General features: G+C 34.4%; 1 protein-coding gene across 1 annotated transcript; it reads left to right on the top strand.

The window, feature by feature from the left end:
- Positions 1 to 7,304: 7,304 nt before the first annotated feature.
- Positions 7,305 to 12,794, top strand: LOC120348249 (nuclear receptor subfamily 1 group D member 2-like). Its single transcript, XM_078114087.1, has 10 exons — positions 7,305 to 7,344; positions 7,401 to 7,546; positions 8,428 to 8,572; positions 8,662 to 8,731; positions 9,063 to 9,783; positions 10,393 to 10,536; positions 10,787 to 10,936; positions 11,298 to 11,397; positions 11,522 to 11,632; positions 11,974 to 12,794. Exons 1-10 carry the CDS (start codon positions 7,305 to 7,307, stop codon positions 12,183 to 12,185), a joined length of 1,839 nt encoding a protein of 612 aa, XP_077970213.1. The 3' UTR covers positions 12,186 to 12,794.
- Positions 12,795 to 16,829: the final 4,035 nt, after the last annotated feature.

Genomic DNA, 16,829 nt, shown 5'->3' with positions numbered 1-16,829 from the left:
CATTAGTGTTGTATTTTGATGTGTTGATATTGTTGCTATTTATTAAAAGAAAAGAGGATGTAGGATGATATATTCATGACGTCATTATTAATGCTATACTTGTCACCTTTGACCTTGCTTGCTTATGCTCTCTCTTGCTTGTACTGCATGCTGCTAAGTGCTGTGATCTATGATGATATCTGATGTAATTCTTGTATCATGTAGTCTAGCGTGCAAATATATTTGCAAACGCGGATCGTGTATTATTAAATCACTGTGTTGATTTGTTCGTTTATTCCCTTGCTATATAGCCATGTATATAACTTGAAAAATTTTACCATTGAAAGCTATAAAAAGTAGGCTTGTATGAGGATTGATCTATATCAGGGGTGGCCAATCTGTTTTCGACCGCGATCGACTAAAATCTTCCAAATAGCTTGCGATCGACTGATCGGTAATAAGGTCATACACAAAAATAAATGGGTGCTGAATATGCAGATGACTGCACGCACGCAGACAAAAAAAATTCCACTGCTGCCAATAAACTCGGCTTTGTGAGCAATCTCTTGATGTAATCGACACCAAATTTGTATTTTTTATGTTCCATTTAGGTTGTTAATTTGATTATTTAATTGTACCCGGAGTAAAAGTTTCATTATTTATTTAAGATTTGTTCAAATCCTACAATTCAGATATAAGATGTGCCTGATTTTTAGTCGTAGGTGTTGAAAAATTCTAAAAAAAATCCTTCCAGGTATCATTCATGTATTATCTAAATGTAAAAAATTAATATTCTCAAACCATTAATGTTACATGACTGCTCAAACTTGAGTATCTAATTTACAATTTCCTTCAAGTGCGAGTCTTCGCTCGCTTGAAATTATAAAAAAAGTGGCATTTTTATGCCACTGCTATCATTGCTAATAAAATTTGTCCCACTACTCGTGGAGTGAGACAATAGCCAGAAATTATTGTAGAATCGTTGGCGGAAAAAAAATGATTTCGTCGCGTCGCCATTTTGGAGAGACGAAGTACAAAATTGAGAGTCGACATAGTTTTATTATAAATATTATCGATAGATAAAGTTATTGTGCTTTAGCCAAGCAAGCTTAGAATGAATTTATTGTATGAAATTAAAGAAATATTTCATGATTTTCAGTTCCAAATAGGAAAGCATCTACAAATAACTTTTTCAAGTTTTTGTCTATCAAGGACGTATTTTGTATGCATTAACGCCGAATATAAATATAAAAAAGTTGGGTATTAGGTTCTGTTTATTATTTGTTTTTCACGTTGAAATTTACAAAATTCGATTGGTTAGGGAGCAGACAGTTCGGAAAACTAAAACAACAATTAATAACAAATGATTATCTACATTGCTATAAAATTGTTACAGCCACAAAAGCTAAAATTACAAATTGTTAAGCCTCTGCTGATAAATCCTATTCATGGAATAATGACTGCTAAAGAGACGTCAATTCCATATAATCAACGCAGCCAAGGGCGTGCATTGACACACACGGTAATGACAGCTTTTTTGTCTTGGTCGTTTTTTTTCAAATTATCATTATTTTTTTCAAATTTTTTTTTTCAGTTTTTTAATGAGGTTGATAATTCTTGTCCCAAATTTTTACCGTTTAAAAGGGTAAAATATTAAATACAGTCGGATAAATGAATTTATATAAATCTGAAAAACTACCCTCTCGAACATACTTGTTTTCAAATAATTGAACAGTTTTTACCGTAATGATTCCTTTATTTTTTTGAAAATACTAGGAATATATCTGCTATTTTATCTAGGCAACAACAAATCTCAAAATTATTATATATTTTTTTTTATTGTAGACTCTTATATTAAAATCCCCCACCCATTGTGATCAGAACTGGTATTATGAAGTCGGGATTTTCTGGTGTCGTGACGTTTTATTACAGCCTTTAGTCTTCTCCAAAGTTATTTTGAATAAACTCACTATACTTGATTGACTCACTAAAACTCCGCATTTCACGCAATATTATGTATTTTGACGTCATAAGGGTGTCCGGAAAGTCTCAAAATTTTAAAATTGCAAAGGGAATTTATCGAGATCATGTATTGTTTTAGCCCTCACAGTTGTATTAAATGAAGTGAAAATACTCAAACAATTATGGATTAAAAACAAAAAACTTGGTTAAGATATATTGAGAACTGACTTCACAACATATTTGGAATTTTAAAGGGATATTATGGACACCCTGTACATTTTACATAACAGTGAAATACATAGCATGACGTCATAATAGGTCAAAAATGACATAGGCTATGGCCGCGAGCGGCAACTTGCGGATGTGGCTCTTTGTTCTCGAAGCTTTGGTTTCCGTGAATCAAAATGGCTACAACAGTTTTTTGTGAAAACAGTAGGAATTCAATGAAAGTCCAGGACATAGATGCGATTACTACTCACTAATTACACATTACAGTAGATATAAGTCCAGAGCGGGAAACATAGGTCGCATTTGGTGATTCAAATCTGTCAAAAACAAACTTTTCTTTTTATTTTCCAAGTTCTTTTCATTTCGCCGTATCGTAATTGGTTTTCCGTGTGTTTTAGTAGCCACGGACAGTAGAGTAGATGTTATCGCTCCGAGTAGATTCGAGTTTGACGGTAAGGATTCCAAATAGATCTTTCAGCCTATGGGTCGCGAGTCGCGACCAAAAGCTGAGTCGCCTGGAAATTCTTTTGGGTCACCTAAAAGTATTGATTTTCATTTCTAGTAAATTTTATTGTTCACTTTGTATTTTGTATTGAAGTGTTGCTTAAGAGTAATTGTATATGTTTAACGTATCACAGCATAGAAAACTTGGAAGCATCTATTTTGCTTAAGTAAAGCCACGTCATGGTTTCAAAAAATCGTTGATGACAAACACATAAAAATGAAATTAAAATAATGAAAATAAATAATAAGGAAATTAATCTTATGTAAAAATTGTTTTTAGTTGTAAATTCATTTTGTGGTCACAGAAGTACCACGTGCCATTCAGTACACTATTTGAGCATATCCTTGGGCGAAATTTTACGAAATTCAATGACAACGAAATGTCACTAATTTGACTAGTGTTATGGCTAGCTGAGGCAACTAGCAAAGTTGTATATTGTGCTTGGCTAGTCTAAAGTGTTAACTGGCTTTTCAACTTTATGGTCTGGAATATATGCCAACGATATAGGCATCGTAAAAAAAACTAAAAAATCGAATGAGGAATCCATTAGTCCAAATTGCGGAAGCACTTTCTCCATTATGAACAGTTTGATATCTTACACTAAATGTAGATATGTGAAGACTTTTGCACATGTTAGTGAGTTTTTGGTGGTATGTCTTAGCTTGATGAATGACAAATAATGATCAGTGTTTTTGTACAATAAGAGTGTTAGTTGTGTATTGCACTGTTTACCTATCCTTGGCACTATTGTGACCCGCGAACCATGCTAAAATAATTTTGTGACTCGTGAAGCCGACAACATTGGACCACCTTGGCCTAGCCCTATGATATCTCTAATCGTCTAAATCCGTTTCTAAACCGTTATCATAAAGAGCCAGCACTAGTCACAAATTCTTTGTTGTGAACTTAGCCAGATCATTGCGAATCTATACATGCTCGAGGAACACAATGGCACACACATATATATATATATATACCATGTCATTATTGATTCGTCCGCATTTGACCTTGATTGAACGAAGTGGCTTTGAGGGCTTCAATGCTACATTAGCTTAGAACAGCTATCTTCGATCTATCACGATATGTGGGCCAGTCAGGTTGAACATCAAAACACATATAAATATAATTCTTTATTTGCTAATAAGTCACTGTAATTCTCTAAGTGGCGAATTTAATTAAAGAAGCAAATGTTTAGCCTATCTACGACACAAATTATTTTAATTTTGCTATTTCAGTTTGTGTTGCATTGAATCGGTGCTATAAAGACAGTTATAATGAATGAAACAAAAACACAGACTCCTACACTGGATCAAATATTGGGTAAACAGTTTTTCTGAATTATTTCATGGATAAAAATTATAATTACGACTCACTCAGAGATGTTTTCAAGTGCTTATTATTGCAATCTCTCACACTTGAACAGAAACCTTAGGTTATATGGAATAAACGTTGTAGTTGATAACTTGTCACGTGTGCCTTGAATTCTAGTGTTGATTAATGAATTTATTAAACATAACTTGAATAAATCCAATTATTTATATTTCAGCTGATATTTTGGATTATTTGAAGAGAAATATCTTGAAACTTCAAAAAAAACTAAGAACATTTATTTCAACTTAAAACGTGATGTTTATTTCGTTTATAGGTTAGCAAGTATAGTACCATATGAATTTTGATGGCAATTCGCGAACGCAAATTTGATGACTTTTGCTCAAAAGTATGACTTTTGTATAAATAAAAGCAGGTCATGTCAAAAAATATTGGATCACTGAACACTCCACTTTATTACTTATACGAATTTCATATTATTTATTATTGTTTGAAGGTGTAAAATAAAAGAAATATAGTTAACGAATTATGCCTTGGTGACCACGGTCATGGACAAAATGGAATGTTTACATCATTGAAAATAAAAAAATAAATCGCTAACACTAAATCAGTCGAATTCACACTACATGTTTGCATACAAATCGTGTCAATCGACGTGTGGTTCAGCTCCAGGCCAGGATAAAGAAATTAATGTTAGAATGCAGATGAATGGGCGAGATCTGCGTAGTTATCAAGTGAACAGCGGTGAACTTGAATGCTTACCATTCACTATAATATTATCGCATAAGCGTTATCCGAATTCTTTCACGATAAACTAACAACCAACTTATCGACAAATCTATTTTCCAATCATAAATATAATTTTATAGAATAGAATTATAATCGTAAATTTTTTGAGAAATATGGTGAATCGTATATGTCTCTGATAATTTCGTTTATTTCAAACATTTTGAACTAATGATAGTAAAAGGACATGCCATACGTCGGTAACTTATACTGCCAAGTAGGGTTGCCACTTCTAGGTAATTTTTTTTTTCGAATCGAATCTCTAATCAAAAATTGTCGAATCGAATCTTTCCGAATCTAATTCCATTAAACTTTTTTTTTTTATTGCATGCGTATGTTTGATCAAAGTCACAAAAAAGCTCAGATATAGAAGAGAAAAACTCGAAAATGGAATAGGCTATATAACAAGGATGATACGGGTTTTTCAGTGAATAAGCCACACTTATTTCCATCATGATAAAAAAGATGTGGGCCATAGATATCACCAATAAATGCATTGATGAAAAAATTGATGTTGCAACTTATCTGTGAGTCTTACAATACTGAGTTATTATTGTGTTATACTTTTATCGGGACTGAGTCAATTTGATGGAATTCATATAAATAAGAAAATAAGCAGTGAACAGTTGTACTGTTATGTCATAAACACAGTAACAGCACTGCTCTCTCTAGTCCCACACCAGTATATGTGACTGTGGTTTTTCACTTCTTGTTATATTGAATTAAAGTCAAAATTTTAGTTAAATATTTTATATTTATGCTAGCAGCTTGAGTAATACGACAAAAACATTCTAATTACATTTGAATTACTATAAATAGGAAATGCTTGCAAGAATATGATTGAAAACCATAAAATTAACCACGATTAAATTTTAAAAAATTTCGAGAAAAACAATCGTTCCCGCGACTACGATTGCGAACAAAAATTTCCATGAATATTAGAGACAATATTATTTATGGCTAACAGCGTTATTGGCTAACTCGGGCTTCATTTTTATCGTTGACTACGTTTAATTTTATAATTAAGAAAGTCCAAATGTGTATAATGGACGACGCGCTGACGAGCGATAATTGGTTGACGCTTTATCTCGATCAAACATGGTCGCTGGGGCTAAAGTAAGACGGCATTCGCACAGTATGCTTGGTCTGGTATGAAATTTGGCACGTGTTGATGTAAAACAGTGCACAAGTTGCCATTCTTCAAGTATTATTTACTCCCACCTGTCCGTTATGACATTTGCTAGAAATAATCCGAAATGTTTTATTCCCGCTTGTATCGCGCTAACAAAATTAGAAGTAAATTTTACTTTTTTGTAACAGATGAAAAAAGACGTGATTTCGTTTACCGCCACTCGAGTGGAAGCCTGACAAACGCAAACAAAATAAATATATATTTTAGGATAAGAAACATGATGGTCAATTAACTTTGCCGGCCGATGAACTCATTCAGTAATAGTTCTCTTCAAATGTATGCAAAATATTTCACTCAGAACAAAGTTTAAACTAAATTTCAATCAAAATTAAATATTATTTAGACGTCGGTAGCTGATTTTTTATCCAATCATGCCAAGGCGTACAATAACTTAGACGCAGCGCAGGTGTGCTGTTGGATATTTTCATCAAAATTGTCATGAATTTTCAGATATACGATTCATTTAAATTCGCGCGTAATAGAAACTTTAGTTTTAGTCAGGCTATTCAGTGGAAAACTGAACATCGAGCCATTACGATGAAAATTACGCCACACATCATCTCGAGTGATGCGTAAAAGAGTGTGTTGGGCCGAACTTGAAACAAATGACGGCAGATAAGTAAAAGAGTCAATCACGGAGAATTCATTTTCATTTATTTCGGTCCCGTAATTTGGTGTTATTTGGAGTGTCGCATAAAACGCATTCGGCAGCTTTAACGCCGCCGAAAACAACGATTAACAAACGTTCAATGTTTTTCTTCCGGTCCCATAATTTGGTGCTATTTGGAGTGCTGCTTAAACGCATCCGGCAGTTTCAACGCTGTCGAATACAACGATTAACAAACGTTCAATGTACTTTTAATTCGGTTCCGTAATTTGGTGTTATTTGGAGTGCCACATAAACGCATTCGGCAGATTTAAACAACAATTTAACAAACGTTCAAACTTTATTTTTTGGTAAATCGCTCTCTTTTTCAGAATCGCATAAATCGGATTCGAATCGATTCAGAAAAGATGCGATTCGAATCAATGCGATTCGTAAATCCAAAAATGGCATCCCTACTGCCAAGCATTAGCAAATTAAAAATCCGAATAAGATATTTAGATGGGCATACGAAGGTGATCCTAAAACACGAAATGTAATTATGATAGCGTCGCAAATTCATGGGATAAACCAAACCTGGTCAAAAACAACAATGCCACAATGGCCTCCTAGTGGCTAAAGCGTTAAACATTGATTATTTATCTTGGTATCACAGGTTACCATGCTCGCCAACTTACCCAGGATGTAATGAATTGGGTAAGCAATGACGAATCGTAAAGATGCCGGTCTTTCCAAAAATAGTAGCTCATAACATATCAGGTGATATCAGATAGTGCTTCTACAAGGCCTTGTTTGGAACGAATAACGCAAATAAGCATCACCAAACGACTGTTTCTATAACCGAGGTCATGGTCTATTTTCTGTTCTAGATGGTGAATACAAATTTGCTGTACTCTGTCAAGTATGCGGTGACAATGCTTCCGGTGTGCATTATGGAGTAGATGCGTGCGAAGGGTGCAAAGTAAGATAATTTGAATACCTGTGGACGACAGCATAGAATATGATTTTTTTGTGAAGTTGTAGAATTGTTTCACATTATAAGGAGTCACCCCCCCCCCTCCCTTTTGAAATTTTTTGTAAGAATGGAACACAAGTTTTTTAGATTGAAAAGCAGCTATATAAAATACTAAAAATAAAACGAAAAATACCATACCATAAGTTTTGTTTAGGAGGACCGCAACAGATTAAAACGCTTCTTCAGAGTATCAAAATTGCGATAGAGCTTTTGCTGGAACAGCTCAGATTTGCTGAATTCGCAAAAATCCAAATCGCAACAGGATTTAATGAGGCACTTTACCACACATTTTTATGTCCGCAGATTGTCAGGGTATTTTAGAATAGCAATGCTTCTATTTTGTCGGTGCAACTCCAGGTTAAATTGAACCCAAATAAATTAATATAGCAAGTCATTTTAAACATTCCCGTATCGGTCAAGGAGTGAATATTTTGTGCAACAGAAAAATCATTATATCCGTTGAAAACGTCGACTGTTTTATCGAGTGGCGAAATCGCGACTACCGTTTTAAAAGCTTTCGAGGCAATATAAATGTGTTATTGATATACTAATATACTTTATATGTATTTTTATTGAACTAAATTTATTTGTAATTTCTGGAATTTTATTGCTGATCTTGAAATTTTTCGCATTCGCAAAAGCGCAAAAATATCTATCAAATCATTTCCTTATTGAAAAATATTTGAATTTTTATTCGTTCTTGGTATTTTACTTGATCGGTTGAATAGATTATTTGTTTAATATTTTCCTGATCGTTTATTTGTTTTGTCTAAAAATAAGAATAATAATGCAATTGCATTTTTATTTCCATGTTCTAAATTCTACAGGGATTCTTCCGGCGAACCACGGGACAGAATCTGAAATATCCAGTATGCAAATTAGGAGGAAATTGCGAAATAAACAAAGAGTCTAGAAACAGGTGTCAGTCATGTAGATATGAGACATGCGTAAAAGTCGGAATGTCTCGAAAAGGTTGGACGAGTCCTTATATGTTTGCTTTTTTATCTACAAGTAATAAATTCAAGACACGAGAATTAATTATATTCTTATCTCTTGTTTAGCCGTCAAGTATGGAAGAATACCAAATAAAGAAAAGGTTAAAATTTTGACACGAAGATATTCAGCGTGGAGGTATTATATTAATGCTGACAGAGAATATTCCTTGCGGCTTAGATAATCTACATTCTAAAATATTAAACGTATACACGATAATTTTACATTCTATACCCACGCAATTAAAAACGACTTAACGTTTATCCCATGTGAAGAAAATTGAATAATATGGAACACTTATCTCCAGAATTCCTATGATTTGGAAATGCTGCAAGGTAATAAATAAAGTCACACTTAACCCGGGAAATTTTTTCAAATTCTGTCTTGTTCGTTGGGCAATTTATAGCATTATAACTACTGGGTGTACTTTTTGATTTATGGTATTCTCATAAGTTCATTTACCGTTCAGAAGCTATGCACGATCGGGTGAGAATGCTACCGGGAGTGTTTGCTGTGAAACCGAAAAGTTAGTAAAGCTAACGACTGACGCCCGCAAAACAATAAAACACGCTAATGTATTATTAAACCCAGCCAAGAAACCAAAAAGTAAACATTTATCAACTGCAAAATATTTATTACAAAGTCGTACCGAAAATGAGGGAAGCGGCCACTCTGTAACAAGAAGAAACCATTCGCACTTGCTATGTGTTGGTGATGACGTTCCCAACGTTTTCAGAGACAGTGGGAATTCAGTAACACGTCAGAAATTTATATATTCTGCCTGTAAACCAAATGAACCTCATTGGAGCCCAATATCCGTCGTTGAAAACCAAAAATCCACATCTGAAAAAATTAGGCATCTGAACTTCATCGAAGCTTTGCAATATGATTCAAGGGAAATGGACCAAGGGCATATCCAGTTGTCGACTTTGAACAGAGAAGATAAATACTTTTCGTTTGATAAATTTCCCAAACGACTGGAAGAAAATGCAAAGGGCAATCTCTGGCCTGCCCCAAATTCGCCTTACATACCATACAACCAGAAGAAGCGTTTGTGGTCAGCATCATCCCACGACAGTTCTTGCTCCTCACGGATTGAGAGCGAATTTTCAAGCGAAGACAATGAATATCAATGCAGTAACACATTGGCAAGCATGAACAACGTAGTAAACACAGATTTGAGCAATCAGGTAATATAAAATACTTAATTTTCACTTCATAACACTACAGCTTTTTATTCGTATCACATATATCCAAGATCAAAAATAAGCTATCAAAATTCATCTATTCAGAATTATAATTATAGCAATCTGTTTTAAAAACACATTATTATAAAACACGTGCTGGCCTGAAAATCACGACAAATATCGTTTCACTGTCATTCCCAGTATGACCTACATAATGAGGTAAGCCTGACATACCTGCATGAGCGCATTATTTCATTTTTAACATAGAACGCGGTTGTAAGAAGTTTTCACTTTTGGTTGCTCCCTATTCCATATTTTAATCAGAAGCATTTCACGTTATATCATATCTATCAGAACTCACTAAACTACTAAATATTGCTTTACCGAAACTAGTAACATTTGAACGAAGCCTATCATAATTTCATAGATTGCCTCCACCCGCGCTGCATTCAGATTGCATTGAAACAGTTTATTGTTATATTTTATATATTTTATTCTTAACATAATTTTAATACAAGCTGTACAGTATAATCACCGAAACAGTAGAAAGCAACAAACTTCGGGAAACCAAATACCGAGAACTTTCATTTCTACCTTTATAATATATTATAGCATTCGGAGAGCAAGCAAAGCCCCTGTGTATATGATGATATTGCAAATACACTTCGTCTCGGTTTTCAAACCACTTTTTTTCTGGCCAAGCGAGGATTTTTTCTAAGCGCAGACATCGGGGGAAAGAGACACAGTCAACTCGAGGTAAAGAATAAAAACATAACTAACTAATACACAGTATAAATAATACACAGCTTTATGAGGGCACAGACGGATGCGTGTTTTTTGATATTATCCATTGTTTTGACTTCGATTTTTCAGAAGAGATGCATTGGACAATAAAACTGTTGGGTGACATAACTACGCGCCTAATACCACTATATCATTTTTCAATATACTAGTGCAATATACAAAAAGCTATAATAATGTACCAAATTTCATACGAAACTGGCAGAAAGCAACATGTAACGTTACAATTCAAAACACATCACCATTCAACATGGCGATTTGTGAAGTCGTTGAATTCGCGAAACAAATACCTGGATTTATCAATATGTTGACGGAAGTCGATCAAATTCATCTCTTAAAAAGTGGAGTACTCGAGGTAATTGCCCAAACAAATGGTATGGGCAAAATTAAATAATCTTGTTATTGACTTCTCATAAACTATTTTATATCGAATGTTGATCCATCGATTTTCGCTCAAGGTAAGGTCACAGATGAAATAGACTTAGTTCATTCATACATCAAATTCGCTGATTATTACAAGAAAGTTTGGCAATTTGTGCAATATTATCAAATCGATCATCACGTTAATCTTTTAATGTGTTTCCTTTTTTTCTATCCCTATGCATCGTTCAAACCAGCATGTTTTTTTTTCTGGCCGGCCTTGGGCCGAGACTATCACATATGTAACTGTAATTGATTTATTTATATAAATAGAAAAGTTTTACGTTCATTTACAGGTCATGCTCATCGTTATGTTATCTGGTTACAATCCGGTCAACCAAACATTTCTATTTCCAGATGGAAAACGGAATCGTTTATCTGAATTAGTTTCCAATGGTAGGTTCAGCTTCTATTACTAATCGACAAATATGATATATGAAATATGAGTTGGTTATACTATACAAATGCACAATCACGCAATCCAAATGAACAATTTAACGTGAAATATATTTTGACTCAGATATGGGAGAATTCGTCAAATGTACATTCGATTTTGCTGAACAATTTAGTTCTCTTGGTCTTAGCCCAGAAGAAGTCGCTATATTCACAGCATTGGCACTGGTATCCTGCGGTGAGTAGTACAAATTAGTATTGTGTCCGCTTTGGTCTAAACTTACAAACAGATATGACCAAATTCAACACAAAATATTATTTCAATCTCAGGCGCGTTAGCCATATTACAAGAATTATATGAATCATTACTGGTGGTTCAGATTCAGTATTGACGTAGACCTATAGCATAAATGTTATATTGACATAATCGTCACAAAATTATTTTCGCATTTTATTCTTGTAGTGTGGTAATTTGAAATAAAATAGAAATGCAAGTACTACTTACAATAGTACAGTAACATTAAAAGTTTTAGTTCATACGAATAAGTGGGTTTTTCAACTTATTACATTTGCATTTAGATCGATCTGGTATTGTCGACAATAAATCTGTTCGTAAACTCCAAGATATACTGCTGCATGTGCTGCATCGAAGCATGACCGCTTCGAGAGGAATGTGGGATAATACTTACGCTAGATTATTGGTCAAATTAGCGGGATTACGAACACTAAGTTTCTTATCTCATCACCAACTCAGAGACTACTGTAACGCCGACACAATTGGATACAACTGACCATGTAGCTGTTTCCAAATAAACACAGCAATCTTCCATTGGTATCCAACTCAATAATGCTATCAAACGGGTTTCTACGGGATAAACCATTCATCCCACTTATATGCTTTTGGATATGTAATTCAAGGATACCGCAGCAAGAGTAAAGAGTCTTTTGGTATTTAAGTGATACAACAGTCATACTGGTTGATTTGCAATTCAAGGATGATGTAGCAGGAGTGAAGTCAACTATCAAAAGTAATTCTATACTCTTGCTTGTGTATCCGCAATGTAAGGATGATCTAACAAGAGTGAAGACAGTTATTTTAAGTGATTCAATAGTCCCATTGGTGGATTCATAGTGCGAGGATCTTGTGCCAAGAGTTGAGGCAACTATTCGAAGTGATTATTCAAGAATCTTGCCGATGGATCTATTATGCAAGTATGATCTGGCGAGAGCAAAAACAATTATTCCAAGTCATTCAAAAGTTTTGCCGAAGGATCCATAATGCAATAATACTGTAGGAAGCGTAACTGAGGACGGCAATCAAGAATCTTGTCGATGAATTGACAAACGAGAATCCAATGTAGCGACAGTGAAGAATATTACTTTACGTGAATCCAGAAGTTTGCTAGAGTATACATAAAGGAGAGTCAAGGCAACTATTCTAAGTGATTCAGAAGTCTTGCCGACCAAATCTGGCCATGGGCTAGCAAAATATTAGCATATTGTTTGTGGTGAAACTCTTTTCTTACTGTTTATTTTATCTCTTTTTGAATTATCACAGAGCTATATATAGGAAGTTGAATGGTATTTCTGTGTCAAAAATTGTTAATAATCGCAGCACGCAATTTATTAGCGCTATTCAAAAAATTGGGAGGGGACAAAATATAAAATCCGAAGTGTGGGACAAAACCCTGATTCCGTAAACCAATAGTTCGTGTTTACCATTGGTTTCCAGTCTCGTTGACGTCTGTGTTGAAACATAAAACCCGAAATATAATAGATGATTTGAAATCAGGTGTTTTCGTATGATTTACACATTTCCGCAAAGAAATTTGATTTTTAAACGAAATATATAATAAAAACGACACGACAGTCGAATTCAGGCGTGGAATTGCCCGACCATTTTATCATTCCAGATGCATGGACTTGGACGACTAGTGTTTACGTGTCGTCTGTGAAGATACCGTAGACCAGGGCTACTACTCAACTATTTTCACCAAAGGTTCGTTTACGAAACTTTAAAATTACTGGGGTCCGGACATTACAGAAAATTTATTCCATTAAATAAACGAAACGTCAAATGCGATATTAAATTAAATACAAGAGCAATGAATGGCTCGCAAACATGGACACAAGTATCGCACATTGGTACCAGTACGAAAAACCGTATAGCTGTGTATTTAAATTGTATCAAAATCAACTGAAACTATAAAACGATGCTTATGCTGCCAAAATGAAAAAAGCAGACGCGGCCCAAATTTTATGGTTCGGACCGCGGTCCGCCAGTTGAGTAGCCCTGCCAAAGACAATATGATTCATAATCATCCCTGAAGAATTTAATCATGCAATCAGTGGTTCAATAACGAAATACCACACGCATGCCACCGATGTACGAGCTCGCGAATTGTGTGGTAAATATGAATCCGAGATTTCGTGTTTTATATTTTGGAAAATTCTAAATGCAGCAGCTCAAAAACCGGACTTTGCCACATTTACAGTGCCAGGTATATTTAAGGTTTTCATACGTCGTTATTACTTGCGCGTACCAAGCAAACTTGATTTTCAGTATATAAATATATTTAATGAAAAATGCCATTTGTTTGAAACTCAAATATTCTTGGGTGCAACGTGGGTACAAATCTCCGTGAGCGATAATATACATATGTGCAGGTTATGGGTGCAAGCGTACGTGGATGCAAAGGTATGGAACCCATTACAACATGTCTCCGGTTCCCCTCTGAATTAAATGTCTCCGGTTCCCCTCAAAATACCAAGAAAATTACTCCGTATCGCTACCGCGCCATTAATAAGTGGCATAGATTATTTGAAAACACGGCTGTGACCCTAAAAATATCAGAATGGCGAAATAGGCTCAAAAGTAAATAAAATACACGTGTATAATAAATGAAAAGTATTAAATAAATAATAAAAAAAATCAAATACAATAAATATTTGAATAGTGGATAGAACCCTGAAAAATAATAAAATGGTGAGATAGGCTCAAGTGTAGATAAAAACCACGTGAAAAACATTCTCAGAGTAATAGTGGCATTAGTTCTCCAAATGAAGCGCGAAACCCCGAGCCAATGCGGCGTTAGCACACCACCTTGCGGTTGATAATGTCTACCTCACTAACCAGCAATTTGGTCGATATCGTTCTCTTGAACACTTTTAAAAAATGGCTTGGACAAAGAACACAGTGATTTAAAACAACGTGTATAAAAAGCAACGTTTGAATCAGATACGAAAAGGGAAAATTTTAAGATGAGGCACACATATTCTTTTGAGAATTTTGCAGACGATCGCTTACCCTGTGTCATGACTTTGTTATGTTTGTGACGTCATTGTTGAAAAGAGTCTCACAAATGAAATATCCTAAACCTAGGCATCGTGTTAATCCGACCCTGGCTTTTTTGGTAATTTACCTTATCAAAAAACTCACGACTTCGTTGAACACTCTCACTCTCAGAAGTGAAAGGTGAATTCTTTAAAGTCACAAGATTTTTGGAAAAATAATTTAAATAGCCTTCTAGTCTAGTACTATATGGTATAATGGCGCCTCGTGCTATATGTTATAATGTTATATCCATAATATACTCAAGCATCCTGAACAGTTGTGTGTTTACCCACAAACAAACATGAAAGCTGCTTGAATTCAAAGAGCGCCAGTGAAAATTAATTTAGAGGTGGCTGATTCGTCATTGAACAGACCAGATCCTCTTATTTTTATGTGAATGTTGCTGAAAACCGGAGAATATTCGTTCATAAATATGATATTTTTATCAGGGCATTGCATAAAATCTAAAGCTCCTGCTTAATTTGATCGAATGCCTGAAAAGAAAGTTTACTAAAATGTGCCTACCCAAGCAAGTCAAACATGGGACTAACAAGACATCATTGTAACATGAGAGCACAGATGCCAGGTGAATCTATTCAAATTGGGGTCGGATTATCCGGATAACGGTTAACCGGTCAACCGAGAGTTATTTTGCTATCTGATATCCGATTATTATCGTGACGGTTAATCGGATAATAGAGCAGTATAAACATGCATATGCGCATTAGTGATTTTTATATTTTTTGTTTTGTGGCCACTGACATCTCCCAGAGCATATAATAACAACTTTTATCCACTCAATATTGCTACTTTTGTTAGTTACATTGTTACATAATTTTGTTTGTTACGTTGCTATATGTTGTTTATTTTGCAGTAGTTACTGGTTGTCAAACTGATCGATACTGATTACTAGAGATGTCCATTTCGTTTAGATTTGTATTCGATCTTTTAGAGTGTTCAAAACTTGAGACAGCTGCCGCTTGATTTTTATTGATACGTCGCGTAGTACAAAATAAATATGTGAAATATACGTATATAATAAATACTTCGCGACGATTTGTGAAGCAGTCGATGCGATCATGACACTCGTTGATAATACCGCCTGGTTTTTCAGTTGATAATAATTTTCATTCGTATTTTTGCGATCTTGCGAATTTATAAATTTAAGCTATTATTGCATTCCAATGAGTATAATTGATTTGGTACAATAAATGCAGATATTGATATATATATGAACATATTCGGGAGAAAAGTCTGGTGCGGTCTCGTCGGTATATATTGCCGATAATTGTTTTATTTCGCCCGTAACTGAAATCGCCGTACTATTTTATCGTCGTATTTATCTATACTGAAGTGAGTAAACCTGAAAACACACATTTTTGATTGAAAATAAGGCAGGAAATGCTAACGAAAATACCACGACTCTGAGCCAGTGATAGATAACACAAAACGCTATTATAGGCTGCATTTACTCACATAGTGTGATAAGTAAAATTGTTCAAAAACTGATGCAACTTTTTTTGGCTCTGTTAATTTAGTTTAAAAGGTATTCGAATAGAATAGATTAAAGTTGTGGCCTAATTGGTTCGAACGTGAGAATATTTACAGTGACATGTTAAATAAGTAATTTTTTTTTTCAAATTAGAAGAAATTTCTGACTAGGCCGTTTTTTCAAAATTATCCTTTTTCTTTGCCATTAATAAACTTTGTCCCCTCTGTATTATATTTTTTTCTGAGTACTTCTCACTGAAATAAAATGATCGAAATGCATGATTTTGTGTGCTCATGATTTCATTTATATGTATGCTATTGCTATTACAGTATATATGTACAAAGTTTATTTCGTCGTGCATGAAATCACAGAATAATCCAGAACACAAAATACTATACTATAGAACGAACTGTGCGGTGGTTTTAGGTAAATTCCATTCCCCGCAAAAATCTTGTGAAATGGGTTCTCTAAAATTATCAGTAACTATCCGGTTAACCGGATAACTAAAATACGGAATACCTGGATATATCCGTTATCCGGATAGTAAAAATTATAGGTATCAGAACTAACCCTAGTTCAAATATTCAATGAAAGAATGAAATCGCTATC

Source organism: Styela clava, chromosome 1 (genome assembly GCF_964204865.1).
Source record: "Styela clava chromosome 1, kaStyClav1.hap1.2, whole genome shotgun sequence".
Taxonomy (NCBI): domain Eukaryota; kingdom Metazoa; phylum Chordata; class Ascidiacea; order Stolidobranchia; family Styelidae; genus Styela; species Styela clava.
The sequence above is the reverse complement of the archived record's forward strand: the minus strand, read 5'-3'. Positions and strand labels throughout refer to the sequence as shown.